General features: G+C 43.2%; 1 protein-coding gene across 1 annotated transcript in view; it reads left to right on the top strand.

Annotated features, from left to right (window-relative positions):
- Positions 1–3,345: 3,345 nt before the first annotated feature.
- Positions 3,346–27,893, top strand: part of myo15b (myosin XVB) — a 35,774-nt gene continuing 11,226 nt past the window's right edge. Inside the window, exons 1-38 of the mRNA XM_076760481.1 lie at positions 3,346–5,886; positions 6,072–6,248; positions 7,900–7,964; positions 8,072–8,135; positions 8,452–8,561; positions 8,679–8,753; positions 9,373–9,466; positions 9,577–9,680; positions 9,817–9,880; positions 10,783–10,896; positions 11,015–11,176; positions 11,257–11,370; positions 11,450–11,508; positions 12,256–12,379; positions 12,470–12,565; positions 12,702–12,833; positions 13,462–13,587; positions 13,687–13,764; positions 14,538–14,686; positions 15,143–15,188; positions 15,283–15,407; positions 16,442–16,556; positions 16,643–16,818; positions 17,952–18,045; positions 21,496–21,558; positions 21,679–21,736; positions 21,854–21,978; positions 22,428–22,523; positions 22,606–22,841; positions 23,720–23,889; positions 23,985–24,057; positions 24,159–24,341; positions 24,462–24,571; positions 25,757–25,824; positions 26,077–26,158; positions 26,874–26,906; positions 27,062–27,202; positions 27,568–27,671. Coding sequence (XP_076616596.1) covers positions 3,346–5,886; positions 6,072–6,248; positions 7,900–7,964; positions 8,072–8,135; positions 8,452–8,561; positions 8,679–8,753; positions 9,373–9,466; positions 9,577–9,680; positions 9,817–9,880; positions 10,783–10,896; positions 11,015–11,176; positions 11,257–11,370; positions 11,450–11,508; positions 12,256–12,379; positions 12,470–12,565; positions 12,702–12,833; positions 13,462–13,587; positions 13,687–13,764; positions 14,538–14,686; positions 15,143–15,188; positions 15,283–15,407; positions 16,442–16,556; positions 16,643–16,818; positions 17,952–18,045; positions 21,496–21,558; positions 21,679–21,736; positions 21,854–21,978; positions 22,428–22,523; positions 22,606–22,841; positions 23,720–23,889; positions 23,985–24,057; positions 24,159–24,341; positions 24,462–24,571; positions 25,757–25,824; positions 26,077–26,158; positions 26,874–26,906; positions 27,062–27,202; positions 27,568–27,671 — 6,546 coding nt within the window. The remainder of the gene's footprint in view (positions 5,887–6,071; positions 6,249–7,899; positions 7,965–8,071; positions 8,136–8,451; positions 8,562–8,678; positions 8,754–9,372; positions 9,467–9,576; positions 9,681–9,816; positions 9,881–10,782; positions 10,897–11,014; positions 11,177–11,256; positions 11,371–11,449; positions 11,509–12,255; positions 12,380–12,469; positions 12,566–12,701; positions 12,834–13,461; positions 13,588–13,686; positions 13,765–14,537; positions 14,687–15,142; positions 15,189–15,282; positions 15,408–16,441; positions 16,557–16,642; positions 16,819–17,951; positions 18,046–21,495; positions 21,559–21,678; positions 21,737–21,853; positions 21,979–22,427; positions 22,524–22,605; positions 22,842–23,719; positions 23,890–23,984; positions 24,058–24,158; positions 24,342–24,461; positions 24,572–25,756; positions 25,825–26,076; positions 26,159–26,873; positions 26,907–27,061; positions 27,203–27,567; positions 27,672–27,893) is intronic.

Raw genomic sequence — 27,893 nt, 5'->3', positions numbered from 1 at the left:
CCAAAACTCAGTGTTCATTTTCAATTTCTGGTTTCTTCTGAAAGCCCGGCTATAATCTTGGTCTTTGTGAGCCACAGCGGCCGGGCCGTCTCTGGTGAAGTGGATAAAAGAGGGATCAGTTGTCATACATGCACAGCCGAGAGTTTTGGTCATCCATTATAGAATGAGGCGCTTTGTCCACTAATTGCCTCGAGCCACGGTGGCTTCGCTGCAACCTGAGCTCTCTGAGGACCTGGCTGAGGCTGCGCCTGCTAACAGCAGCAGCTCTGTTAGAGGATGACCCTGCAAGATAGCTCATTGTCATGTGCAACCTGAAGATGTTAAATGAGCTTGAAAATGGCGCCTGGGTACTTGGGTCTTTCATATTGAGCTTAATGTGCTGTTATGACGGTGCCTTCATTCATTCATTCATTCATTCATCTTCTTTACCCGCGCATCCCATTTCGGGGTTGCGGACGGTGCCTTCCCCCTTTTTATAATGGAGCTCAGTAATTTAATATTGAACTCAAGTCTGAAAAGTTGTTTTTTCTGCTGATAGAAAGTTCCATTGAGTTGGCATCAGTTTTAATTTGAGGGTATTAAGCTCCACATCAATTTTACAGGAGGAATTGTAGTCATTTTTATATATTATCACCCAATTAAAGGAACAGTTCAATATTTTATGAAACTGACAAATTTGCTTTCTCCGAGAGTGAGACGGGGAAATCACAAACAATCCTACCACTGTGAGGTTTAGAGGATTTATTTTTACCCTGTGGCAGAGCTAGGCTAGCTGTTTGCCCCCCTGCCTCTAGTCTTCATGCTAAGCTAAGGCTAACCATGTTCTGACTCGGGCTCTGCACTTCATACATGGAGATGAGAGCGATGTCAGCGTTCTCATCTCCGTCTGGTGGAACATGGAAAAAATGTTTCACAGAATTTTGAACTATACCATTAACATAAATGTAGTCATTATGTTTAATATGTACTTCCAAACCCGTAGCAGTCTGGTCTCCTGCAGTGGAATGGCCTGAAAAACTGCTTTGTTGCCTTGGCTGTACTTGTAAGATAATTGTCCTGCTGCCAGTGTACATTGTTGTGATTTGTGTGTGTGTGTTTCATATAACTGTTGTTTAATCATCAGTTATATGTGACCTAAACATGCAAAATGTTTTCAGCCAAATTCACCCTGGTTTTAACCTGACATCTCACCAAATTGGTGCTAACTGAAACATCTGTCCATGAAAAACATCCAGTTACATTTTAGTCTCCTAGAATATGGGGACTATACTATAAAACGGGACCTTGAAATACCACAGTTTACTAAGACGGTTGCAGAAGAAATGGAACTCTGTTACAGTTGTTAAGGTGCTGTTAATGTTAATTTTGGTTTAGGTAACCTCTATAGAAAAGCTGCTGATACTGTGTAGAAGCTGATTTCTGCATCGTACTTCCGTGCTTAGTTAATAAGGTAATAAGTGGTATATTTGACAACTTTATCTGATTTGCCTTCTATCACTTGCTGCAATCTGATCTGTTTGGATATTTTCAAATTTGAAATTTCCACCATTTTTACAGAGTCCACCTCCTCATCTGTGGCTTCAGAGGATTAGGTTAGGAGAAGGATTCAGGGAGGACCTTATCACACTCCTGGTAGTTTAGTAGCATTAAACGCATCTTGTGCAAGATTCGTGAAGATAAAATCATTGATACTACTTCAGCAAGGCAAGACTAATGAATTTACTCTGATCTTGTCTACAACTGTGATGAGTTCCCCCAAACTCCATGAAATATAGCGCAGTCACCTGAAACTGCATTTTAACCTTAACCCTTTAAATGGAAGTTGGGCACTTACTTTGATTAACGTTGGTATTTTGGCATCCTTAATAGTATGCAAAAGAACGCACACTGCTTCAGCAGAACTCACCAACTCCACCTTAATCTCATTCCTGACTACGAGATTGTTTATTATCTCTGAAAATTGAAGAAATGTTCTACAATATTAATTATTGTTGTACAATAATTATTTTTCATAGTCTGAGCATGGTGGGCAGAGTACCATGTTGTGCTGATGAGGGAAACTTGGAATCCTAGTACCATTTTGTATCTTAACAATACAATTTTTGAAAAGTGTGTCACTGTCTAAATACTTATGGCCTGCACTGAGAATTTAGAAGGGTCCAGCATTCCAGCACGCACTGACAGAAAATGCCTCTCCCTGAGGAAAGCGCCAGGTAATGAACCCGTTTGATCTCTTCTCTCTCTGTCTCTCCCTCTCTCCTCCATCAGCACCTATTGTTGATCACTCCGAGCTGCACCTCTCACCTTTCCTCCCAAGCATTCACCAGCTGGCCCTGTGAACGGCAGCAGAGCTGTGCGACCTGCCAGATAGAGCTGTATTATTCAGAAGGCACTTTGTGTGTGTGTGTGTGTGTGTGTGTGTGTGTGTGTGTGTGTCAGCACACGCCAGCTCAGCTTTGTTGACGGGGGCATTGTGTGTATGCTTAAACCACACACAATCTTGTATTGCATATGTGGCTGTGTGCCTTTGTGTACAATGTTAGTGGGTGGGATAGTGGTGTGTAACTTCCCCTCATTTCTGAGCATGAGTGCATGTTTGTATCAGTGACACCAGCTCTTGAGGACAAGCCGGAGCACTTTGCAGCCCCCCAGCTATGCCTGGGTTTCACCTGAGAAACCTGGTAAGCTATATTACACTGAAAGAGCTCTCACTGCTCTACCCCCAGGGTGCACAGGCTATACGACTACATTTAGGTGGATCTAAAGATAGTCTTTCACTGCAGTTTAGATTTAACCTGCAGATGATAGCTGTTGTTTGCTGTTATGAAAGGGAGTTATTTTCATCCAGCGTGTAAATGATTGATAGCCATTGTGCATGAATTTTTCTTCATTGTGCTTTTGCCTTTTTCTCAAAATTGATTTATTCTTGAGTTTGTCTTTGCATTGCAGCCTTCAAACTTAGCCAAGCAATGACTGTTAGATTTAAAAAAACAATGAGGTCAGGTGTGGCTAAACTAGGGCTGACCTGGGTGTCTTTAGCCTCAGAACAAGGATCAGAGACTTAAAGAGTGAAACATGGTCTAAACGCCGATAGATTGAGTCAAGGACCTGGTTTCACTGAGTCTGACAGATGTGTTACTCAACTTACAAACAGTAATTGTTCATTTTATCGAGTGGATAAATTATCTGTTGATGTATGCTGCTCATAGATTTAAATTTTCTTATGCTTGAACACTAAAATCTGCATGGCTTTCCATTTTCCCAATCAATATGATTTCAAATTACAAAATAAATATATTGATATGTTATTCTCTAGGTAATTTCAACTGTGAAGAATTGATAGCCATGTCGCCAGTCAAGTCTCAAAGTAGAACAAATGCCACAAAGCAGAGGGCAGAAACAGGAAGAAAAGGAAATCAACAGAAAAATGTGAGGCGGAATGGATCCAAAGCATCTCAGCCTCCCCCTAAAGTGCCTGCTGAAAACTCAACGCTGGAGGACAGAAAAACAGGTGTAGTGAAGAGTAATGGAGGGAATAAAGCAGATCAAAGAAAAAAGAGAAATACAGAACAAAAAGGACCACAGAAACAAGTGGGGAGCACATTAGGAAAAAGGACAACTGCCAATGGTAGAACGCAACTTCATCATGAGAAAGATAGTAAGATTACAGGGGGCACGCACAAGACTGCCAAGCTCAAACCTTCACCGAAAATACCCCCAACCACACAAGGTAGGATCAATAAGCTCCCCACCAAGCCTGACAACAAGAGAAATGAGAGAGTGACAGGGAGTGAGACGGAGGAGGAGCAATCAGAGAGTGATGCAGGAAGCTCAGTGGAGGTGTCGGAAGAGGAAAGTAGTAGCGATGAGGAGGAGGAGGAGGAGGAAGAGGAGGGCAGTAACAAAGAGTCAGCTGAGACGCAGAGGAGTGAGGAAAGCAGTGGGGAGGAGGCTGAGGCTTCAGACACCCAAAGAGATACAGAACAGACAACAAACGAGGAATCAGACAAAGAGCTTTCTGAGGAAGTCAAATCCAAAAGTGGCTCAGTGGTTGAACCGGTCACATCAAGTGAAGAGGAGGAAAACAAGAAGGTCGAACCAGTCACATCAAGTGAAGAAGAAGAAAGCGAGAAGGAAGATGAAGTATCTGAGGCAGTCACCAGTGATGGCAATGAAGAGAAGGAGATAACCCAAGAGGACACATCTGAAAAGCCAACAGCTGCTAAAGCCTGCAGACACCGCAGACAGACTCAGCGTCCCTCAAAGCCTGTGCAAGTGTCGAAATGCAAGATGTTTAAAAAAACAAAGGCAGATAAGCAGGCAGAGAAGGCTGAGAAACAGAGGGCCAAAGCAGAGAAGCAGAGGTTAGAAAAGGAAGCCAAACAGAAAGCCAAGGAAGAAAAAAAGAACAAAAAGAAGACACTGAAAGAGGATAAGCCCAATTCTGCAACAGAGGAGATTCAACCACCAAAAGGTGTTTCCCTCAGCAAGGCTGACACAGCAAAAGGCAAGACCCAGTTCGCAAAGAAAACCAAAAATATTAATGAGAAAGATGCTCTAGTAGAAGCTGATCCAGTTGATCCTGATGACGAGGAAGAGGAGGAAGATGAACCAACATTGACCAAAGCCATTAAAGGCCAAAACCGAATAATGCTTCTCAAAGCCAAAGGTAAAGACCTTAAAGCCATTCTGGAACCGGAGGAGCAGCAGGATGCTGGAAGCGTTGTCAAAGGGCGACCACAGGGCTTGCTCTTGGGGAAGGTCAAGATGGAGTCTCTCAGACAGAAAGCAAATAAGATGCTAGCAAAGCCCAGTGAAGAAACATCAGAGGCTGAGGCCCTTGATGGGGAGCCCAGCAAACCCAAGGATCGTTTGATAGCACGAAGAAAAGGTATGACCACTCTTCGCAGAGTGTCTGGTTGGATTCAGAAAAATGTGCCACCGGGATTAAACTTGAAAAAGAAGCTTTCCGCTTGGAGTAAGGCCATCGGAGTTTCCCGCTGGCTCTCCATTCGAGCAATAAAACTGAAACAAGGTCCCAGAAAATCTAAGGGCAATATCCTCAAACATAGGATGGCCATGAGAGTTGCCAGTAAAACCAGCCTGGCCAGTAAGAAAAATAGGAGTTCCTCTGAGGACAAAATTGGTAAACAGAAAGCCAGCCTACAGGGACAGGTAGGGGAGGGAGGGGAAGAAGTAACTCCAGCTGCGGAGAAAGAGGTAGAGGCCAAATATGCTGTGGTACTCCCCAGGATGAACAAACTGGGTAAAGCAAAGACAGCCGAGGTGCCTCAGGCAGCTCCTGGACCTTCTACTCCATCAAGTATCACTAGATCACCAGGAGAACCCATTACATCAGAGCCCAAACCTCCAAAACCAGGTGCCAGGCTCGTGCTTCCAGTCAAACCAGATCTCAGCCTCTTGAAGTCCATCAAGCAGCCCTTGCTAGGAGGGCTAACATCAGGTGGAGATGTGGCAGAGAGGAGCCCCGGGTCCAGCGGTACCCTTGAAGGATCAACCACTACTGACGACAGAAACGGGAGACCTGCCCTAGACAATCAAGATGGAGTCAGTGTGTTACAGGCTGCAAGAAGGAAACTGGACCCCTCCCAGATCAACCTGACCAAGATTTCCTTGTCGGGAGGAACAACAGGTGGTCGACCGACTCAGGCCAAGGGACCAGAGAGAGAGGCTTCTGCTGGGATACCCACCACTCAGCCCTTTCCAAATGGGGAGGCAAACGCAGTCATGTCAGGCATCCGGTCTTTGTATGAAGAGGAGGCAGACAGGGAAGTGGCCCAGCTTATGGGTGAGAGGGGTATATATAATATCACCCAACCAGAGGTGCATTGGGCTGGCAACCCACGGATGAGTGGAGACCCTCAGGTATGTGTTACATTTTTTGTGGTAGAATGGAAATTAAGTTAATGATTCTGTCACTTATAAAGGTACAAGTTTTGGTTGGATAAGGATAGTGGGAACCTCTTGTTGTGACAAAATTTAGCTGAATAAGAGTGATCCAGCACTTATTTTCTGGTCAGACATCTGTCTTTGCTCTCTGTGTGGTTAAGGACTGGCTGCGTGCTGAGACCCTATTGCCCCACCAGACAGTGGAGAAGCTAACCAAGTGGACAGTCTATGATGATGGAGGCCAGGTCAGGACTGTTCCTGCCCACAATGGCAGGGGCCCGTGGGAATCAGAAGACCCCACTCAGGAGATGCTGGAGAGACGACTGGTCAGCACACAGGTATTACTGGTAATAGTAGTAATTAGTTTCCCCCATATCTCTCTCCATTTAGCTATTGTCTCTGTATTCAGCATTCACCGGTTTGAGACATAACGCCTTATTCTCTTATTCGGCTTATTCTCTTGGGAGATATCTTTGCATGGAAAGCTGATACTGAAATCACTGTAATTGATTCTCTGGGGACCATGAAAGCAAATTTATTGGAATCTTAGTTTACAGAATTGACAATTTTGCTTGAGGATGTTTCTAGTGTAAAACCAAAAACTGTACAAAGTTGAAAGGTATCGTCCTTCTTGTTTGATTACAGCAATCCACTCAGTATACTGCCTTCCAGGGAATCCTGCTTATTTTGTCGAAAGTGAGAACTCCTCCTTTGGTGCAGAAAATGTCATCGAAGCAAAGGCAAATGAACCTAACTAGCTGCACTCCAGGATTTGTATTTCACTGTATTTTATGAACATATGCCATCTAAAGGCCAAAGTGAGAGCAACCATGCTATGTCATGTTATTATAACTATGTTTTAGCAGGTGAGTAAACTAAGCTATAGAGGAACAGACAACAATAGCAGTAGCACACTGATCCTTCAGAAGTAAAAATGTGGTTAACTGTACATGTGCCTGTTGTAGTGTACTTTGTTGTCGTGTGTCAGTACATCTGCTTGACCAGTCATGATTGACAGGACTGCCAGCAGCCGTTGTAGGTACCTGCAACTTGTGTTTAGTATCAGCTCCAGATCAGTGCACATATATAGTTCGAGGGACTCCAAAGCAGGTGGTGAACAGGGGAAACAAAAGCAGAACTAGTGGCAATGGAAACATCTTATGTTACATTTCCTCCAGCAGTGGAAAAACCTAAAAGTGGACCAGAGTGTTTAGGAAGAGTTGATCTTGATGTTTACCTGTTTGTGGCACTAGGCTCAAAGAATCATCTTCTTCATTAATATCCATACCACATTTCATAGCACAATGGCCAGCAGTTGTCCAGATAACTTGCTCTGATTCAAAGTGTTGGACAGACAGAATGACCATCTGACTGATCAACGGGCTGGCTGACAAATGTTCCCATGCTTAAACTCTGCAATTATCAAGGAAAGACTGCTTTGGCCATGTTCAGTGTTACTACAACATTCTAGCACTGGTGAGCCTCGGTATGCAGAAAAGTTCAGTTATGGTTGTCTAATGGCTAAGGGTTGGAGTGTCAGCATATCAGTTCTACTTCATCACTTATAGCCGTTGTGCACACAAGACAATAGTGCATAAAAGGCTTGGTGCTGGTTTATTTATTTCCTGATCCAGATACAATAGAGCATACAACACACCACCGCACACTACTATGAGATTGCAGTATATCAGCTATCACACTGCTCCACTGCTGCAAGTGGATGGGTTACCTGCTGTGCCAATAGCGGAGTGGACCATTAGCAGCAAGAAGTACAGAAACAAAACACGGCTTTAACCATATATGGTTCTTGCAAAGGCTTATTCACTTTTTAAAAGTAAATTAACTCAGTGTTAGCAGGACTAGAGGAAGGCTCTGGAGAGAAGGTAAGGGCAAAGTTGTCTGAGGTTTGTGTTCCTGACTGGAGGGATTTTTCGAATGGAGGGTTGTGGCTTTAATTCTGACTCATGTCCTTATGGCTGCATTTTTCAGGTGGTGATGCCTGGCAACAAAAAAGCTGTAGAGGTTGATGAGGTGGACGATCTGTCCCAGCTGGAGTGAGTTCACACTCAACACATGCAGCACACACACACACAAACACACAGTGTACCTACTCTACAGTCTAAACATGCACTTTTTCCACCTGTTTGTCGAATGTTCTTAGAGAAGTGTGCGAGAGCTCTGTGCTTCTGAATCTGAAGAAGAGGTTTCACCGTGACTGTATTTATGTAAGTTTCATTGTTGACCTAACCTGCTAGTATACTGAAACCAGGCAGAATAAAGTGTTCAACAGACTCACAAGAAAATAGTCAAATAATTCAGGTTTAACTTTAACTATAAATTCCACTGATTTTACTCATAAATGTTTACTCGTCTTGGTCATGTGGTGTATGTTTGCCATGTGTTCCCAGGGTTGGGAATAAACCTCCATACTCATGCTGTATAATGTCTTCATTGCTAAAATAGAATTTTTTTCCCCCCAATACCATTTCTTTTAGTGTGCTTATACTCTGAATGCATGTGTCCTTTTTTCTTTCTTCCCAGACTTACATTGGAAACATGCTGCTGTCTATTAACCCCTTCAAGCCCCTTAACATCTACACAGAGGAGCTCAGACAGAAATATCAAGGCAAAGAGCAGCAGAGAAACCCACCGTGAGCAAACACTTCTCACTCTGCCATGCATTATTCTGGCAGCTTTCAGTCCCTTCAGAACACGTCTCCCTTATGTTTTTCATCACTGGTGACTGTTTCTGTTGTTCTCTGCCTCAGTCATGTCTATGCCATAGCCGACGCTGCTTTCAGCCAGTCTCAAGCCTCCACACAGGAGCAGTGCATCGTCATAAGGTACTAACAGGAACACTGATTTCATCAATTTTATCGCCTACTTTTATGTAGTTTTGCGAAATTCTGTGCTTTTTCTTTGCTGCCTCAGGTTTAAAAACAAATGCTCCTTTCCTTCATCTATAATCTGACAACACTAATCTAACAGATACATGTTTTAAAGAATAAGCTGAAAATAGTCACCAACAAATGCACTATTTCGTCCTTTCTAAGGAATGTTTGGTAAAAACTACAGTGGCCAGCTGTCTAGGAAATTACTGAGCCTTTTAAGATTTACGTCTTCAGTAGGAACCAATGGACTTGGGCCTGAAAGTATTGAGAGACGGACTAACACATTGTGGGTTAAAATATTGGCAAGCATCAGCTGTATAATTGAAAGGCAGAGATATAGTACATTTAGACAGGACTCAAGTGTTCTACCACATGCACTACCATGGCATTTCAACAAGGACCCTGTGAAACGTCAGCACCTTAACATGCATTGTGACCATGTTAGCATGTTAGCATTTATCTCTCTCCCCCTCCATTGGCTGTCATCTCTCCACCATCAGCTAGCTCATAGAGGCATAAAATGCACAAAAGATCATTTGAAAAAAGCTGTCATGTTTATTTTTTTGGGTAGTGGACAGAGTGGTTCAGGGAAGACTGAAGCTACGAAGCTCATCGTCCACTACCTCAGCTCCATGTATCAGGGCAGAAACGACAACCTGCGACAGGTAATTCACTGTGGAAAACTCAAAGGAACACCCTCATTGGCGGACGTACCTGTCAGTCATCCCCCCATGTTTGTCTTTGCTTCACTTTTTTCTTTCTCCTCCTTGACCAGCCCATGGAGGTCTTTCCCATCCTGGAGAGTTTCGGGAATGCCAAGACCATCCTCAACGACAACTCCAGCCGCTTTGGCAAGTACCTTCACATCCACATTCTCCAGTGAGTCAACCTGATGTTGCCGTCTATAGAAATACCCCTTGATGTCTCACCAAACAGTTTGCTCCCTTGTTGCTCTCCCTATTGAGACTGGTTGCAGCTGTTTTATTTGTCGACTGTCTCTCATCTTGGTTGACAGTGGGGTTGTTGTAGGGACCTCGTTGTCCAAATACCTCCTTGAGAAGTCCAGGGTTGTCTTTCAGGTGAGAACATTGAGTGGGGTGTGCTGTGTGCTCAAACAGACATCATGAAGGAGTCCATGATGTTACTTTTGCTGTTAAAGGAAATTTAATGAGGTTCAGACAGACTACAAGACACACATGTGGGAAAAACAACACATCACATTGCCTTTGGCACCTACAACGTGAATTGGACTGCTGGACAATTCTTTATTCATATCACATGGCAGATTGAGTTGTCCTGTAGGAAAATGTCTCAGGTTCCTTTTCTGATTGGGTGCTTTTGCACCTTTGAAAATGAAGGATTTGGAGGCTCAGCTTTCCCAGCTTGATAGAGGACACCTCCACCTATAAACCTGATCAAATAGCTTTTCCATCCTCAGTTTTAAGCAATGCTCCTGATGCAGCTCTATTGATGGAAATGTGATTTGATTGGTCTGTATACCACTTTGGTCCAGACTGAAATAAAATTCTTGAAATCTTATATGTTCAATGGATTACTATGAAATATCTCTCTGAATGAAGCAGCATTAAAAGTGTGAGAAGGATTGGCAAGAACCCTAGAGAATGACTCTTAATGACCTTGATCCATGGACTTTTCACATAGTACCACCCACAGTCAACACATTATTGAATGAAATATGTAAACATCAACTGAACAGCTATTCATGGCTAATTAAAGCCTCACGGAGCTGCTAGCACGTCTCTAGTCTCAAGTTACTTTTAACCTTCATTTTTCCACTCTTTCCTCCCAGCCTGGAATGTAAGTTAGTGAATAACAGCCAAAAATTTGTGCGTGGCCGTATGTTTCATGATGTTGTTGTTTCTGGCAAGGTAGTTTTTATGTTCTAAGCAGATGGAAAATCATCAGAGGTCATGAACTTAGTCATTGTCACTGTCTAGTTCTTGCCTCATTTCCCTTGTAGGCCAGCGAGGAGAGGAGCTACCATGTTTTCTATGAGCTGCTGGCAGGTATGAACGACTGGGACAAACAGGAGCTCTACCTGCAGGGAGCCGAGACCTATTACTACCTAAACCAAGTACATCACACATCAGTGAACACAGAATTATTCTCCAGCTCTGGTTTTTGTCATGTTTTTCCTTCCTCTTCTCTCATTATACATGTTACCAATTCCATTTTTCCCTGTCCTCCTCCAGGGTGGTTCCTGTGAATTGAAGGGCAAGCAGGACAAACAGGACTTCCAGCTCTTGGTCCAGTGCTTTGACACCATCGGTTTGCATGCTGATCAGATCTCCACTGTCTGGGCCATCCTTTCCTCTATCCTGCAGCTCGGCAACATGTGCTTCAGCTCGTATGAGGTGTGTTTGTGTTGGAGACAGAGTGAGAATTAGACAGATCAGACATTGATATCATATGTCACTTGGTGTTTTTGCTTCAGAGTGAGTCATTTGAGGTGGCTCGTATCTTCAGCGAGGCTGAGGCCAGGAGGGTTGGCAGCTTGTTACAGATTTCCTCTGAGGCCCTGCAGACCGTCATCACTCACAGAGTCACAGTCAGTAGCCTCGCATGCTCAGTCAGTTATCATCCATATCTCTGCACATGTGCATACTGATACTCTCTCTTGTCTGCAGGAGACAACCTACGACAGGATCTACTGCCCTCTATCCGTGGAAAGTGCCATAGAATCCAGGTAAGAACATTTCTTCAAATGTTGATGCAGGCTGGATGTTGGACTGGCAGGTAAATAGAGCCTCACCTTCACAACAGTGCAGTGCAGTGCCTACATTACTGCTTATGTTGCACCAGTCTGTCTCACTGCTCATCTCACTGGTTAAAATAACCCACTGCCTGGTCTCGTTAAGATCTTGATCTGGCTTGTGTGTGTATTTGAGTTGGAAGTGAGTGAAATAACTTATTTTTAATGCTATTTTTCTTTTTTAAACTCAGCTGTTTGCAGGATGTGTAGGGATGTATATGGAATAATAATAATGAATACAAAATATGTAGCCTTGATGTTTGGCTCGCTTCAGCACTCACCGCAAGGAAGCACCGAGCTCAGCACAGCAGGGAGTGGGGAGTGATTATAATAACTAACTGGTATGCTAACTTTGAATTAGAGTTTGCGAGGCTGCGTTTGTTAATCAGAGAATGCACGGGTGCATGTAAACAGGTATATTGGTGGAGTATTCATTTTCATTAACCATGTAAACAGCTTAGTGGGAATATTGTCTTTTCAGAATGAGAGCAAAAACTGGAATAGTATGTGCATGTTGACGTAGTCGCTGACATCATCAGGAGTTATTTTCACAGACTGACTTGATCTCTCCGTAATGAGTAAAGTGATCTTGATGTGCAGAATTAGTGGAGTGACCTTGAATTTGTTTAACTTGCATTTAAAGATATGCATCCCCCTTCTCCTCCCTGTCCCCTCTCGCAGAGATGCTATTGCCAAAGCCTTATATTCAGTGCTGTTTGACTGGTTGCTGGAGCAGATCAATGACTGGCTGAGTCCCACAGAGATGGACAGCACTGTGGGCATAGTGGACATCTACGGGTTCGAGGTCGGTATGATGTATGGACTTACACCCGAAAGCTTCAATATAATTGAGCATTTGGATGTGACGTCACAGCTCCTCTATGTTCCTCTGCAGGACCTGGGAGTGAACAGCTTCGAGCAGCTGTGTATCAACTTTGCCAATGAGCAGCTGCAGCACTTTGTCAACAAGGCAGTGATCGCCCAGGAGCAGGTCAGTGGGATCCATGAGGATCAGCAGACCCACAGGAACCACTCTCTAATAAGTCACCCTTTATAAGTGGTCTGTGTGTGTGTGTGTGTGCGTGTGTGTGTGTGTGTGTGTGTGTGTGTGTGTGTGTCCTCTGCAGGAGGAGTACAGTGCAGAACAGATCCCATGGTATCCCATGCCACTCAAGAACTTCCACTCCTGTCTGGAGCTGATCTCCTCAAGACCACATGGCATCCTGCGTATACTGGACGACCAGACCTGTCTCCCTCAAGTACACACACACACGCACACACACACCTACACACACACACCAGTAGAAAACAGGTAGATTATTAAACACAACACAACATGAGTGAATAATACAAGCAATAGTAAACAATAATGTGACGCATTATCTGGTGTTTCCTGTTTTTCCCTGGAAGTTGCTATAAAAACCAGAGGAGGTGAAGGGGAATATGACACCATTGACAGGCAACCAAATGAAATGCACCGTTACCTTGAATATGCATGAATGGTTATGATTATTGACAAGTTAGTACTGATTAACAAATTAGAGACCAATCTCCACTGTAGACCATGTTTCTTGCACAAGGAGTTAATGAAGGTGCAAAACTTATATTTCTTGTTGCCCTTGTTTTATTTTACATCTGTTTTACTAAAGTTATTGTTAGAAATATTGTTCAGTAATCTTCTTGACATGAAGTGTGGTGCGTCCCTGGGGTTTTGGACCAGAGTCCAGGACCATTTTTCATTCTGTCATGGTTTTGCTGATATGACATGTGCCGTGGTTATTCATTTTGAAAAAGCAAAATAATCTGAGCTTTCGCATACATTCACAGGAGTGAGGGAGTGTAAAAATGTACCATTATTGGTATTGTTCCTTGGTGTTTTTTCATCAGGCCACGGACCATACCTTCCTCCAGAAGTGCCACTACCACCATGGGAACAGTTCCTACTATGCCAAGCCCAAAAACCCACTGCCAGTCTTCACTGTTTATCACTATGCCGGAGCTGTCACTTATCAGGTATCAGGCACAGCGCTGCTACGTACAGCAAGGCTGTCAAACAGCAGCCGGTGGAGCGAGACCATGTCTTTCACACTACTCAAATGATTCCTTTTCCAGGTTCACAATTTCCTGAATAAGAACCACGACCAGTTCAGGACAGAAGTGGTGGAGCTTTTTGCCAGGAGTCGTTCAAAGGTGAGCCAGCTGGCATTGCACCCAAGCACGGTGCTAAAATGGACCTTTTTTACATGGCATAGCACAGAAAAATGTTATGGCAGCCACAGAGAAAGCCCTTTACCTGAATTGGCTCTGACAAATAATTCAGATCACATTATGTAATCCGATTGCACAACTCTGTTTATCAATCAGTCAATCAAAGTATATAGTGTTAAGTTCATGCGGTTCAAACTGTTTTACAGGCAGTAAACAAGACTCATAAGATAGGTGAAAGATAAATAGTACAACAGTGACTAATCCACACTGAAGCTGAAATATTTCTGTGTCATGTTATGATGACTTAGCATCTCATATTGGAGAAATTGAGAATAATGACAAATGTATATGAAAAGACCAGAATTAGAACATTTGTATCTGTGATAAAACGCTTCCTCTTCTTCTTCTGTAATATCTCTATCCTGTAATTACAAGAAATTCTGAGATAATTATGAATAACAGACTTTCTATGGTGAAAGATCTTCTGCTTTTGAGATATAGATATGAATTTTCTCCTAACTATGAGATACTGGTTATGACTTTGCGGCTCATAATGATGAGATTTAAAAAAGTCCAAAGGTAAATGTTCATCAGTGTTTATTATTACTAACTGTACTTTAATGACGAGTATAACATTTAAAGATACTGTGAACATGAAATATATCAGGTGCTCCAAAGTCATATCCACAGGCTTTTACAGACACAACTACACAGGTGAACCCTGTGAATCTGCCTGACATGGTCCTGTTTGTCAGATGGTGTCAGAGCTGTTCCGGAAGGTTCAGGACGGTTTCATTCAGCAGAGAGAGCTGGGCTGGAGAGGGAGGGGCCTCCGCCAGCAGCCCTCTACTGCTGCCTCACACTTCCTTCAGTCCCTGAACGAACTCACTACCCGCCTGGAGAGGTACCAACACGCTGACCACACTGACTGATACTGAGCTGTCATTAGCAGAGCTGTGGGCTAGAGTGAAAGCCAACAGTGTGTCATTTGAAGTGATACAGTTTCACTGCATGTGTTTAAACTGGGTTTGGTAAATGTCATGGAAAGAAATATGAGAATAATGATAGCTGGCCGCAAGTTCATGATGTTTTCATTTGGTCTGAATCATCACTGAAAGCAATTCTTCAAGAGACGTTGCAGACTGAGACACATGGTACAGAACTGAATGGCTCCTGGAAACATGTCAATGACACGTAGACCTCTACTGGTTAAAACTCCTTCCAACTGCTTTAAGTTGTCGGTTCTCTTCAGTTCTATAAAACAGCTGTATGATGCTGCTCAGCCTTCAGATGCTCATAGGTCGAATGTTAATAATGTTTCCTGATGAATAACCTCAATATTTTGTCCTTTAACTCGTAGATGCAAAACCACTTTTATTCGTTGCCTGAAGCCAAATTACGTCAAGGTAACATGAGATACTTTACGCTGATGCTAATGAGTATCTTAACACCAGCTGTCAATGTATGACCATGTACTGTATCTCACTTGTCTTCTGTTAGCTTCCTGGGATCTTTGATGTAGACTATGTGTCAGCCCAGCTGAGGCATGCTGGGATGCTGGAGACCATCCACATCAGGAAAGACGGTTTCCCCATACGGATGCAGTACGCCTACTTCATTGAGAGGTGCTGCAAACACACGTCATCCCTGCCTGCACAACACTTCTTTAATGTTTATTAATCTTACTATGAGATTAGATTAGATTCAACTTTATTGTCGTTGCACAGAGTACTGGCACTGAGACAACAATGCGCATTTTAGCTTCTAAGCAGGTCAACTTAATTGTGGGAGGCTGTCACTGAGGTGCAGAATTCAGCAAACTGACAGCTGAGGGGAAGAAGCTGTTCCTGAGCCTGCTGGTCCTGGAGTAGAGAGTCCTATAGTGCCTCCCAGAGGAGAGGAGGGCAGACAGCCTGTGCCTGGGGTGAGAGGTGTCCCTGATGATGCTGCACGCCTTTCACATCATCGCTTGTGCTGGACAGCCTCAGTTGCTCAGTGCTACTAATGTGATGGACATTGTCACCACCCTCTGTGGGGCTTTGTGCTCCGAGACAAAGCGTTTGCTATATCATCCTGTGACACACCGTGTAAGGATGCTCTCAATGGTACAGTGATAGAAGATGACCAGAATCTGAAGAGACAGATGGGCTTTCTTGAGTCTCCCCAGGAAGAAGAGAGGTGTGTCTCTTTTGTTGTGCCTTCTCGGTGGCTTGAAGTGTTGAGGGTCAAAGAGAAGTCCTCACAAATGTGGACACCCAGAACCTTGAAGCTGGCGACACACTCAATCCCTGTCCTGGTGATAGTGAAAGTGGGTGTGTATGTGCATGTGCTATCTTTGGTCTTTCTAACCCTGCTTGGGTTAGTGACAGGCTGATGTTGGTCAGGACCTCATTCAGAGGGAGAGCGTGAAGGGGCTGGTGGTCTGTAGGGAGCGCAGCCTTGATGGCTGCCTCCTAGTTGTCCCTGTCAAAGTGGACATAAAGGCTCTGAAACTCATCAGGGAAGGAGGCATTGTTGGTTGGGAGGGTAGTCAAATTGTGACTTCCTATGGAGCGACGCTCTGTTGGAGGTGATGTTGAGGAGTCATGATGCATGCACCAGCATCTGATTTGGAGCTTCGGAGACCAGTTTGAAGATAGCGTGTGCTTCTGTTTCACAGATACGGGGTGCTCCTGGCCCAGCGTTTGAGCGAGGGGTTGGACAGAGAGCAGACAGTGGTTCTGCTGGACATGGTTGCCGCAGAGGAGGGACAGTACCAGCTGGGACTCACCAAGGTGCCTCTCCGCCCATTCATGACACTGATTGGACATTTTGACTGTGAATATCAACATGTTTAGATATGTGTGTGTATCTGTGTTAGGTGTTCCTCAAGGAGCTTCTGTACCAGCAGCTGGAGGAAAAGTGGAGCAGCACCCAGACCTGGGCTGCCATCACCATCCAGAGGAACATCAGAGGCTTCCTCTGCAGGAGGAATTTCAGGTTCTTCAAAGAGAAAGCCATCATCATCCAGAGCCACATCCGAGGACACCAGGCCAGGTACAGAGTGGAGGGGCAGCAGAGAAGAGAGGACAGTCAGGATACATTATCAAGCTGCATCCAGGAGACATAATGTAGCAATTATTCAAGACTGCCACCTCAGAGGGAGCATGTACGCTCAGTGATGCCATTTTTTCTGTAATCTGATACAGAAAATACTGGTTTACAAGTCCTTAAAATTATATCAGCATGCACTTTACATGCACTCAAGTTTCCAAAGGAAAATTACTTACTGTACTATAAAGAAGAGTAGAGGAAACTACTTGGAAAAAAAATGAAAATAGGAAGAAGGAGAGAGGCTGTTTACCAGAGTCCATGAAAAGCCCAACAATAGCAAAACTGAATAAACAGGAAAATAAGAAACTACAGTTCAGTTCAAAATATGAATGAAAAGTAAGTCCCTCCAGTGGTTTAATGTCTCACCTTGCTGCATGTTCGTGCATGGGTCACATTGGTATGTCAGTAGTTCTGATTACGGACACTTGTCCTCATGCAAACTTGGTGAAAGGGCTTCAGGTTTGTGGTGCATAGAGACTGAACACTGCTTCTCAGTGTCGAGCTTGAACTCTAAAGTAACAGTAAGCAGACCATCTGAGAGGTCTGGACAGTTCTTTATGGAGCTGATCAGAAATATAATCATTTTTTCAGTTTTTTATATGCCAGTAGATGTGTTTTAAAATCGGTTCTTTGACAAACAGGAAGCCAGTGGAAAAATCAGTCCAGTTCTTAATGAGTAGGATCCACATTCCTCAGGTCGTTTTGTTGTTGTCTTAATGCAGATGTACAAGATGCTGGAGTACAACATCCAAAATGTGTGTAGAGTAAAAATAGAGCGTCTGAAGAAACGGAAAATTCAAACAAAGCACCGTATCTCAAAACTGTCTGAAGTGCAACACAGTACTATGTTACGATCCAGGCCTGAATGTGACCACGTTCACTCATTTCAACTGAGAGACGGAGTCTCCACATGTTACACACGTTACTATATCCAGTTAAGTATATGACGTAAAGTCACATAGATGAAAACCTGTTCCGTTTCACCTGAAGCTTGAAACGAGCTAAGAGACTCATACCTGGTATACTCAGGTAGACCCCTGAGTGTCTGTGTGTTGCTGCCCCCTCTCTTCCTCTAGGAAGTACTACAAGCGTCTAAGGCAGTCGTTCACCCAGTTCTGGGCAGTGATGATGATAACCAGGAACACCATCAAGAGACGCCATTGGAGGAAGGTATATATGAGAGAGAGAGAGAGAGAGAGAGAGAGAGAGAGAGAGAGAGAGTGTCCTTGGCTGAGTGTCTTGGCAACCTTGTGTTTGCTGATTTTATTGTGCTATAAATCTTTGCTCAAAATGTCTCTTGCACAACAGCACATGAGTGGCGAGAGGAAAAAAACGTCCATGCCCTCTCATTGATAACGCACTGACATCCATGTTTGGGTTCAAAGTGTACTTTTTATTAGGATCTCCATTCTTTCTCATTTCCCCACAAATGACTTCAGCTGTTGTGCTGCCTGTATTGTTAATGGTCTGTATACATAATTCCATGTACTGGCAATGTGTGCCTCATATAGGATCATATTAGTTTCATCGTTCTAATTCTAACTTCTAGAGTCGTATATCTACCAACTCAATACAATGGATCTGAATGGAATTTAATTTGTAGTGCTCATAACATTAAAAAGATGGCATTTAAAGCCACACTAATCAATAAGTTTCATATAAAAATGGAATCATTGTAATATGAAAGAGAGAATGATCATAAGATCCCCTCTGTTCTATGGATCAATTCCTCAATGTCCTCTCCAGCAGCAGCAACAGCAGACAGACACAATTAACATGGCTGGTTGATCATTTAGTTGCTAAAGAATCAGATATTTGTCTCACAAAAACACCAGAACTAAAGAAAGAGTGAATTTTGGACTTCTGGACAGAAACATGAACCGAGTAAACGCCAGTCTTGCTCTGCTGGATGTGGAAAAAGGCAACTGTTTGCTTTCGCTGTACTGAATGAGGCAATGTTACATCAGTGCTGTGCACTTCTTCATAGCTACAATAAAGAATTACATTCTTTATTTTGCAATGGATCAAATGATTGTGTACTATGAACAGTGACAGAAAACCTCCATCAATTCAGCTGTTCCCCTCCAGTCCACAGAGCCTCTTCGGCCTCTGTTAGCCCTTTGTTTTGTTTTGACAGGCTGCAAATTAAACAGCCTCGTATAAACTGATAAACCCACTGTACACTGCTCATCACACCTCAGCGCCTCAGAGTCTCACCTGAACCTCCTCTCCGAATCTGCTGGGTGTGTTCGCTTCTGCACATGCAGCATTTCTTCCCTCACAATATTACAACCGCTGCATTAAACCTCGTCCCTGTCCTTTAGCTTTCTTATCTTGCATTAATCATGTCACCTGGGCACACACACTCGTACCCACACACACATGTACACACGCACACACGCACACACCCTGCTTACACCTCAGCCACACTCCAGTCTTGGACTTCAACCCCTCTGAGTGAAATTTGAAGCAGCCCTGCATCTCTCCTTCCGCCTTCTGAAACCTGTCTGTCTGACTTCCAGCTGCACAGCTCCAACAGGTAGGCTGCTGTTCCTCCTTTACTCCCTCCGCATCAGATCAGATGCAGAGTCTTCAGGTTATTTTGTTCTTTTTTGTTTGTTCTGTTGCTTCAGTTGTATTGCTGTCAGTGTATGTGGTGCTTTTGTTTTATGAGGCTTGGACTATGAACAGAGGTGCTGTCAGGCCCCTGCTCACAGGCGGCTTATGTCAGCTGTTCAAGCCTAGATGGGCTCGTCATGAGCTGTACTTAAGAATAGCAAGTGTTAGCCATGCTCTCGTCTGTCATCTGAATTAACATTTCAGTCTAATTCCACTCATCCATGGATCTATACTCATTCTTAGCTACAGAGTCTTATCGTTACACTTTTCCTGAATAATTCCCTTTTAAGCAACTGATATGTAACATTATGTTATTTTGTGTTAATCATTGGGAAATGGTTTGCACTCTTGGTACATTCATTAATTTCATTAGATTTCACTCTTTCAGTCTTTCGGTCACTGAACATGTAACAATATTGAAATTGCTTTTGTTTTTCTATGTGGTGCAACATGTAATAGACATTCATACAGTTCAAATATGAACTAATATATTAGTATTAATACTGTATTAATATCTACCAGAATTTAAAGTCATTGAAGGAGCATTTCCCCAATTTTACATGTCAATTGTCATACTACTGCTCGGCCTATGAAAACTGTTATAATAATATATAAGATACATTAAACATTAATATTTTTATTTTTAGCAATTGTTATTAATAATGACAACAATCACATGACAGATTTGTGTTAACAGCAGTTTGATTCAATAATAATCAAGTGAGCCAGTTTTTATCATGTACAGATAATCTATCAGTCATATCTCTAGTGGCACAGAGCAACACAGAACATACATTACATCATAAGCATCATTATATCATTTTTATGAGTAATTTGCAAAAGGAGTAGTAACCTAATCTGTTGTAATTTGGCCCATATGTGCTAAGGGAGTATAATCTCTCAGACCCAATCCTGAAACAAGCACTTTCAGCCTGAACTGAAGTCTTACAAGAAATATAAGGAATGAAAGATATGGTAAGATTTTAGGATGGGCTTTCCGCCTCCCTGTTAAAACACTGGCCCATCCAGTCACCGGTGCTGAAACAGCTCCCCCTAATTGCCTCCACGTCATTACTCAAATGAGTTAGATTGTATTTATGGTGTGTACATGTACAGATCCATGTCTCTATTTTCTCTATAATTAGTATCAAATCAAATAGTTTTAGAAAAAAACAGCCTAAAGAATCATTAAGAATCTCTGAGGTACATAACATAAAGTGCCAGGGTCAGGTGTGTGTTCACCTGCTGTTTTCTGTGGCACACTTGTTTGGTTTGGGAAAGTCAGTCGTTGTAAATCCTCTCATGTGGACGCAGAGCTGGGTTGGGCTGCCGGTGTGTTTGTAGAGACCCATTCTCCAGAGTTATTTGATAACTGTGATTATTGAAGTGAGGCCACGATAAAAGTAAAAGAAATAAAGAGTATTTGCTGCATGAATGCATGTGCACGCCCATGTTTAATCTCAACGGCATACTTGACATTTACACTGGTCTGTTTCCTGTATCCAGTAACAGCAGAGTGAATTAGTGACTATGGAATGTACAAATGTTGTAAATACTGGCAAGGACATCTATAGATGGGATGGTTTGATCATCACCACAGTTCTATCTCAGTGACGCTGTCCTGCTGCATTGAGGTGACTCCTTCCTGTAAGCTGTAAACCTCCTGATAAAAACTTTCTGGACTCTTGACACCTGTTATATGAGGTGGGGCTCTTGCCTGTGGGTGTTGCTGAGTATATAACAGGACATGTATCTAAGAATAGGTCTGATTGATTGAACGCGATCCGAGCGAGAAGGAAGTGTAGAGTGTACTTCATTTATGTACCTCCATAACAAGAGGGGAACTCACCTGAGGAGTTATACACTGAATCAGCGTCAAGCTTCAGGTTAAGGACGCCAAGACAAGGACTGAAGGACTTCAAGATTATGAGATGAAATCATGCTGGTGTAGGCAAGCAGTGTGATCAACCGACGGGCCGTGTATATGTGTGTCAATTTCAGGAATTTCACGAGAAGAGCAAAGAAAAGGCAGTGACAAGGACTAAATCTGTCTCTCCAGGAATGGTAAGAGAATAAAATGACTGATCTAAACCTTTATCATAGAGAGCCTGCCTCAGAAATACACATTCAAACCCCCAGTAGACGGACACACTGAACGTTTACTTCACGTTGTTTTCCTGTAAGGATGTGGGGAGGCTGGAGATCCCTGCTGAGCTGTCAGCCAGACTACGCAGCGCAGCAGGTCAGTTTCATAAAAAGCTCATCTGGAGGATTGACTCTGCTACAGTCTGCACATGTGCCGCTTTGCTGTCATACTGTGTTGTCACTTTCTGATCGTTGTCCCGTGTCTGTCCACCAGGGCAGCAGCATGTGTCAGGGGTCACAGAAATGGCACCACCACTGGTGAAGGCAGAACACAAGCTCGCCCTGCCTCCGGATATAGACAGATACCCGTTCTCCCGCTATGCCAAGTCCATATTAAAGGTGAGCGAGGACTCGATCCTAGATTACAATGACTTAACACTCCAGATGGTTGCCCACACACCGCAAGAAGAGACCAGTGGATGAAAACAAGTAACAAAACATTTCCTTCGTATGACCATAAACCTGCTTTAATGGGTTGGTCACTTGCAGGCAGTACAACAAGCTGTAAACACAACACTGACTTATTATCACCCTTTGATCAATTATATCACAGTTATTATGGCAGCAATTATCATCATTTTTTTCAATCATCTCATACCAACATATTTCTGCTCAATAACGCCTTGGACATCAAGGACTCGGCCCTCCATTAAAATGACTTTAAATGGTGTATTATTCTTGACAATAGTCACACAAATACATCCAACAGACTCACACCTGGATGGATTAGAGAAGAGGGATAGCATTTCTTGTCTCTTGTGAGCTTCCTCATGTTGTGGTCTCCTCAGGATACATGGTGCCAGCCTCAGGGACAGCCCCTCCAGAGACCCCTCACCCCTTTGGATCCTGAAGATGCCAGAACTGCTCTGGAGATTTTCAAACTGGTATATGGAAGTGTTGAGATTGGATTAGACTACCTTTATTGTCATTTGTTTCATTGTTCATTTTCAATCTTTTTCTTCTCAGATATTGCGTTTTACAGGTGAGTCAGACCTCAGCGGCTGGCAGGAGCAGATGTTGGGTAACTACATAGTGGAGAAGGGTCAGAGCCGGCCAGCCTTGAGGGACGAGATCCTGGCCCAGTTGGTTTATCACACGTGGGGCCTGCAGGAGGGGCAGAGCAGTCTGAGAGGCTGGCTGCTGCTGGTCTGCTGCCTCAGTGCCTTCACCCCCTCCCCAACACTGGAAAAACCCCTGCTCAAGTAGGTGCTATGCTTTGATTAGCCTTTTACGGGTTGATGGAGGGTATACAGTGCATCTTTATAGGCTAATCTAAATCTTACATACATACATATATGTATGTATAACAGACAAAATAACACAACCTTCCTCTCAAAAATGAAAATTTGAATTCATAAACACACCCTTGTTCAATTCAGCGCAGGCGGGGCTGTGCTGCTGCCATTTCACTTGCATTAACAGTGATTTATGGTGGCTAGCAAACCTTCAATGGTGCTGTTCGATGTCTTTATGAGTCGTCTCTGCTTGCTGTTACATCACATTTTAGCCCTTGATTGTCCCACCAGCCACAAGTTTACTTACTCACTTTAAAGCTCATTATTGTTTCTATGTACAAAATGAAATAAGTTGGTATGATGTGAAAAGGGTTGCTTCTAGCAACAACCCCTCATTGTTTTACAGTTTAGTTTCAGTAACTAAGCTTTGATAAACCCACTGTTACTCCATGGACAAAGGTGGTGCTGGCTCATAAACATTTTCTCAAGAGCTGGTAGAGACCAAAACAGAGTTTGAAGGAGAGGGAATATTTTATTTTGGCACCTTGCCAGGAATTTGAAACCAGTGAATGCTAAAGTTGCTCCACGCCTGATTTGTAAACAGGAAGTGGTTTGCTAACACATTAGCCATCAACTTTACAAGGCCAAAATATTCAAACCATTAGTCTTATGCCTCTGCTGGGTTTCTGAGAAAAATCTTAAATGACAGGAGAGAAGATATGTGAGGGAAAGCACATACTGTACACTGTTACAAGCTTATGATGATCAGCCATTTTGTTACTATACTGTCTGAAAGCCACTTTATCTGTCTGCACATGACTCAGTTGACAGTGTTTTCTGTGCAGGTATGTGTCTGACCACAGTCCAGGGGAGTACCGCTCACTGTGCCAACACAAACTGCTGACATCTCTGCAGCTCCCAGCTCCTACTACCCGAATCTACCCCCCCACCCAGCTGGAGTGGACCACCAACCAGAGGAAGGGCAAAATGCTGCTGGATGTACACACATTCAACGGTGAGACTGACTGAACAGGAACTTTATCATGAAACTGGACCGATTTCACACCTGCTGTTATGATCTCATAATGAGCCTCTGATGCTTTTCCTCAGATGAGAAGCTGGAAACTGAAGTGGACTCATGGACCACAGGAGAGCAGCTGGCCTCATGGGTTCTTCATTTCAGGTACTCCTCTGCATACAGTGTGTGTATCTCCATTTATTTGATAATGTTTCCACATATATGTGTTAGTTTTCATTCCTCTCCTGTACGTTTTTGTGCCTTAGAGGTGTGCTGGAGGCGGTGCAGGGCTGGTCGGTGTCTCTTCTGACTGATGAAGGCTGGTCAGATCTGGCTGGCTCAGACTTCGTCATGGATCTTCTGGCTGGAGCTGAAGCTGAAGTAATGCCACCATCAGGGACTCCTTCCTCTACACGCTCTGACTATCTGTTCAGCAGCCAGGGAGACAGGTAGAGTCGTGAAAAAGTGACTAGTTTTTGGGGCCAAACCTGGATTGTTTTAACAAAAAAAAAAAAAAAAAAAACGTGTTTACACAGTGATCAAATATGTACCCTTTTCTTTACCTCCAGGATGCCCACTACAGATCTTGATGATGTCATCCCACCAGCACCTCCAATGCAAGCTCCTGGGCTGCCTCCTTTTGAGGGACGCCCCTGGGCAAGACATTATCCACAGGAAGGTAGGTGTTCCATTGTTCCATGTTAAGGTGTCAGTATTCTTCAGATTAAGTGGTTATCAGATCATCAGACAGCATCTGAAGCCCCCTTCCACCTCACCTGTTTGATGTTCGAATTTTGAGTGTGTTTATTTGGTTCTGTAGCCTTTAGAGGGGTTCAACACTCTAATGATTAAAGCATACTGAATGCATCTTCATAGTCTTCCCCAGAGGTTACATCCCACTTGGCATGCCTTCCACCTAACATGCCCACAACCTGAGAGTCTGGCCCCGCAAATTTGACTCACCCGTAGCGGCAGGACTGGACTCTTTACCATCCTTGAAAGTTGACACCCCCCAACAAGGCTGATGATGATAATATGTGTCTGGTTGCTGTTCATTGGCCAGCCTACTGCTCTCTTAATGTGGGCAGGTTAGGTTTTATGTTATTTGTTAAATTGTGGATGCCATATCATTATACAGCCCGAAACCAGAAATCATACTCTTCACCCTTGCACGGTGATCTCACAGTGTGGCTCATCTCAGCAGCTGGTCTGTCATTACTCTGGACTCACTTTCACTCGGTTGTGTTCCAAGTGACTGTGCTCACACTGGCTGACCTTTAAGGTCATGTAACTGAGACTGTTTTGAACTCAGGCACAAATGTAATCAAATGACTTTACGTTGTCCCAACTTAAGGCTCGATTACCAACTGTGTAAAGCACATGTGCCCACAGACAGAATGGGTACATCATCTTAGCAGCGGAGCAAGCAGCTACCTAGATACATCCGTGAAAAACAGCATGAGGCTGATGTAGCTGAACAGGTTGTACAGCTATTAAATACATGCAATTGTTCAATTGTCATGAAGAAATTTGAAACCTGCATTAAATGTTTGTTTTTTGGCCACTTGGGGGCAATGCAACAAGCTGTAAACACAACACGTACATATTCCCGCCTTATAAAGTTAATATGACAATCAATTTATACATCCTACAAACACAGAGAAACATTTAGCATTCACCGACCCCCTGGTAAAAATATCTGGTTGCTAGATACTCAACTCTGTTTAGTAGCTAATTGTTAGCTTTGTCTGTATGCACGTGGGGGTAGTGGCCGTGATGGAGAGGGTTCCACCAGTGAATATTTCCGACCATGACCAGCCACATCCTCACGTTGTTCTAATGTCTCTTCTCCACCTGTTTGCAGGCCGTGGTCAACAGATGGATGCCTATGTTGATGACGTGTTTGACTCTGTGCTGGACCAAGGACCTCCAGTCAGTGATGCCAACAAATTTATTTGATTATTTCACCAGTAACTGTGATTAATGTAAAATCCCTCATGTTTTATACCATAGGGTCTATTAAGCATGCTCATTGGTCTCTGATGGGTTTTGTACCTCTGGTTGTATCTTATTACTTAGAGTGTGAAGTCACTGGGTCATGTTTCCTGCTGTTATTCCAGTAACCGTACTCCACCTGTGTGTATGTGTGTGTGTGTGTGTGTGTGTGTGTGTATGTGTGCATAGGACATGGAAAGAGTTTCCATGCTAAACCGCAGGATGAAAGGAGGAGGAGGGATTGCACCCATGCAGCCCATGTATGGAACTGGTAAGAAAACTGGATCTCCTGTTCCATCTCCACAATACTGTCCACACCACCATGTGGCTCATAATCACTTAGTATCCTATGTGGTTGTATATGACAGTGGGAAATTTATTTTATATAAATTTATATTGAGCAGAGAAGATATTTTTTCTAAGCACAAATTATGTTGAGAAATCATTATCACACAAAGAATAATTAGAGAAAAAAAAAACTTATTCTGTGATTATTTTATTTGCATGTATTTTTCATGCAGTAATAATCTCTCTTCAGTTGTGTGATAATAATTTCTTTACAAAAATAATTTATGTGCATGAAAAGGCTGTTCAGTTTTATGTCTGTGCCAAATAGGGCAGGGCAAAGCAAATTTATTTGTATAGCACAATTCATACACCAGGCAATTCAAAGTGCTTTACAGAAGCATAAAAGTACATTAAAATCATACATTTCAAAGAAAGAAAGAAAGAAAGAAAGAAAGAAAGAAAGAGATTAGAAGAGAATAGAAAAATAAAAATAAAATACAGTTAAAGGAAAATTAAAAGCAGCAGCCAGTAAAAGGCAATAGAAGACAATAGTATAGAATATCGTATATACAAATGTAAAGTGCAATAAGGCTAAGTGTAAATGTTACATAGAAAAATTTCTTTTTGTCAGAGAGCATTTTAACTTCTATAGTCTCACTGCAGGATGAAATGTTTCAGTCTCTGATCATTTTTTTTAGGTATACCTATGACAATGCCAACCTATTCTATGGGTAAGTGAGAAGGTTCCTTTGTATTGCCAACAATCAATGTTCTGTGTTCTTGAAGACATTTTCTCAAGCCTTGAATCCTTGTCATTTCAAGTAAGTGGCAGAAAAAGTTTTCAGTTTTCTAATCTTTATGTTTATTCTGCCGGTTAACCTGTCAGTGCCCAACTATGGTGCAACTCCCATGATGCCAGCCATACCAGCCATGCCAGCCATGCAAGCCATGCCAGCCATGCCAGCCATGCAAGCCATACCAGCCATGCCAGCCATGCAAGCAATGCCAGCCATGCCAGCCATGCCAAGTAATGCCAGCCATGCCAGGGAATCCCTCGACATGAATCTTTCATCCAGTTAATTCAGGAAATGCAGAGACAACTCAAAATTTGACGTAGAGCTTATGTAACACTATGTAGATTAAAGACAAAAAATTCCAGGTTATTAAACGTTTATTAAAATCACTGGACTATTAAAACGAAATAATCAACGGCACATTTCTGTGTTCATCCAAACACCACTGTCAGTTGTAAAAAGTGACAGGGAGTGACTCTGGCAAGAAATACTGTGCATGCAAAGAAGGCAGAGGTCCTTTGTTATGGATTTAAACAAAGCTGATTGCTATCTGAAAAACACTGTCTGAAAACAGTATATAATATTCATTCCTACACAGCCATGATGATGCCTCAGGTTCCCATGCCTGTCCCATCTGTCGCTGACCCCATGCAGATGGCAGCAACACAGCAGGCCCTCATGCACCAGCAGGCTGCTCTCATGGTGAGGACAAGCACACTTACCATACTGTTCATATAGTATGATTGTCAATTGCCCATGTCTACCTTCCCTAACTCCCAGTTGGTGATTTGAGGGGTGATGAGGGAGATGCCATCCCCCTTGTTAACAAAATGATCAAAATGCATCCACCTTGTTAACCGACCGTCTCCCCTCTCCATCCTCTAGTGCAGGGGCAGAAGGATTGTTTAGTTGAATATGTTAGTC

This window comes from Chaetodon auriga, chromosome 20, assembly GCF_051107435.1.
Source record: "Chaetodon auriga isolate fChaAug3 chromosome 20, fChaAug3.hap1, whole genome shotgun sequence".
In the NCBI taxonomy this organism is placed as follows: Eukaryota; Metazoa; Chordata; class Actinopteri; order Chaetodontiformes; family Chaetodontidae; genus Chaetodon; species Chaetodon auriga.
Note: the sequence above shows the minus strand (reverse complement) of the source record. Positions and strands in the feature narration are given on the sequence as shown.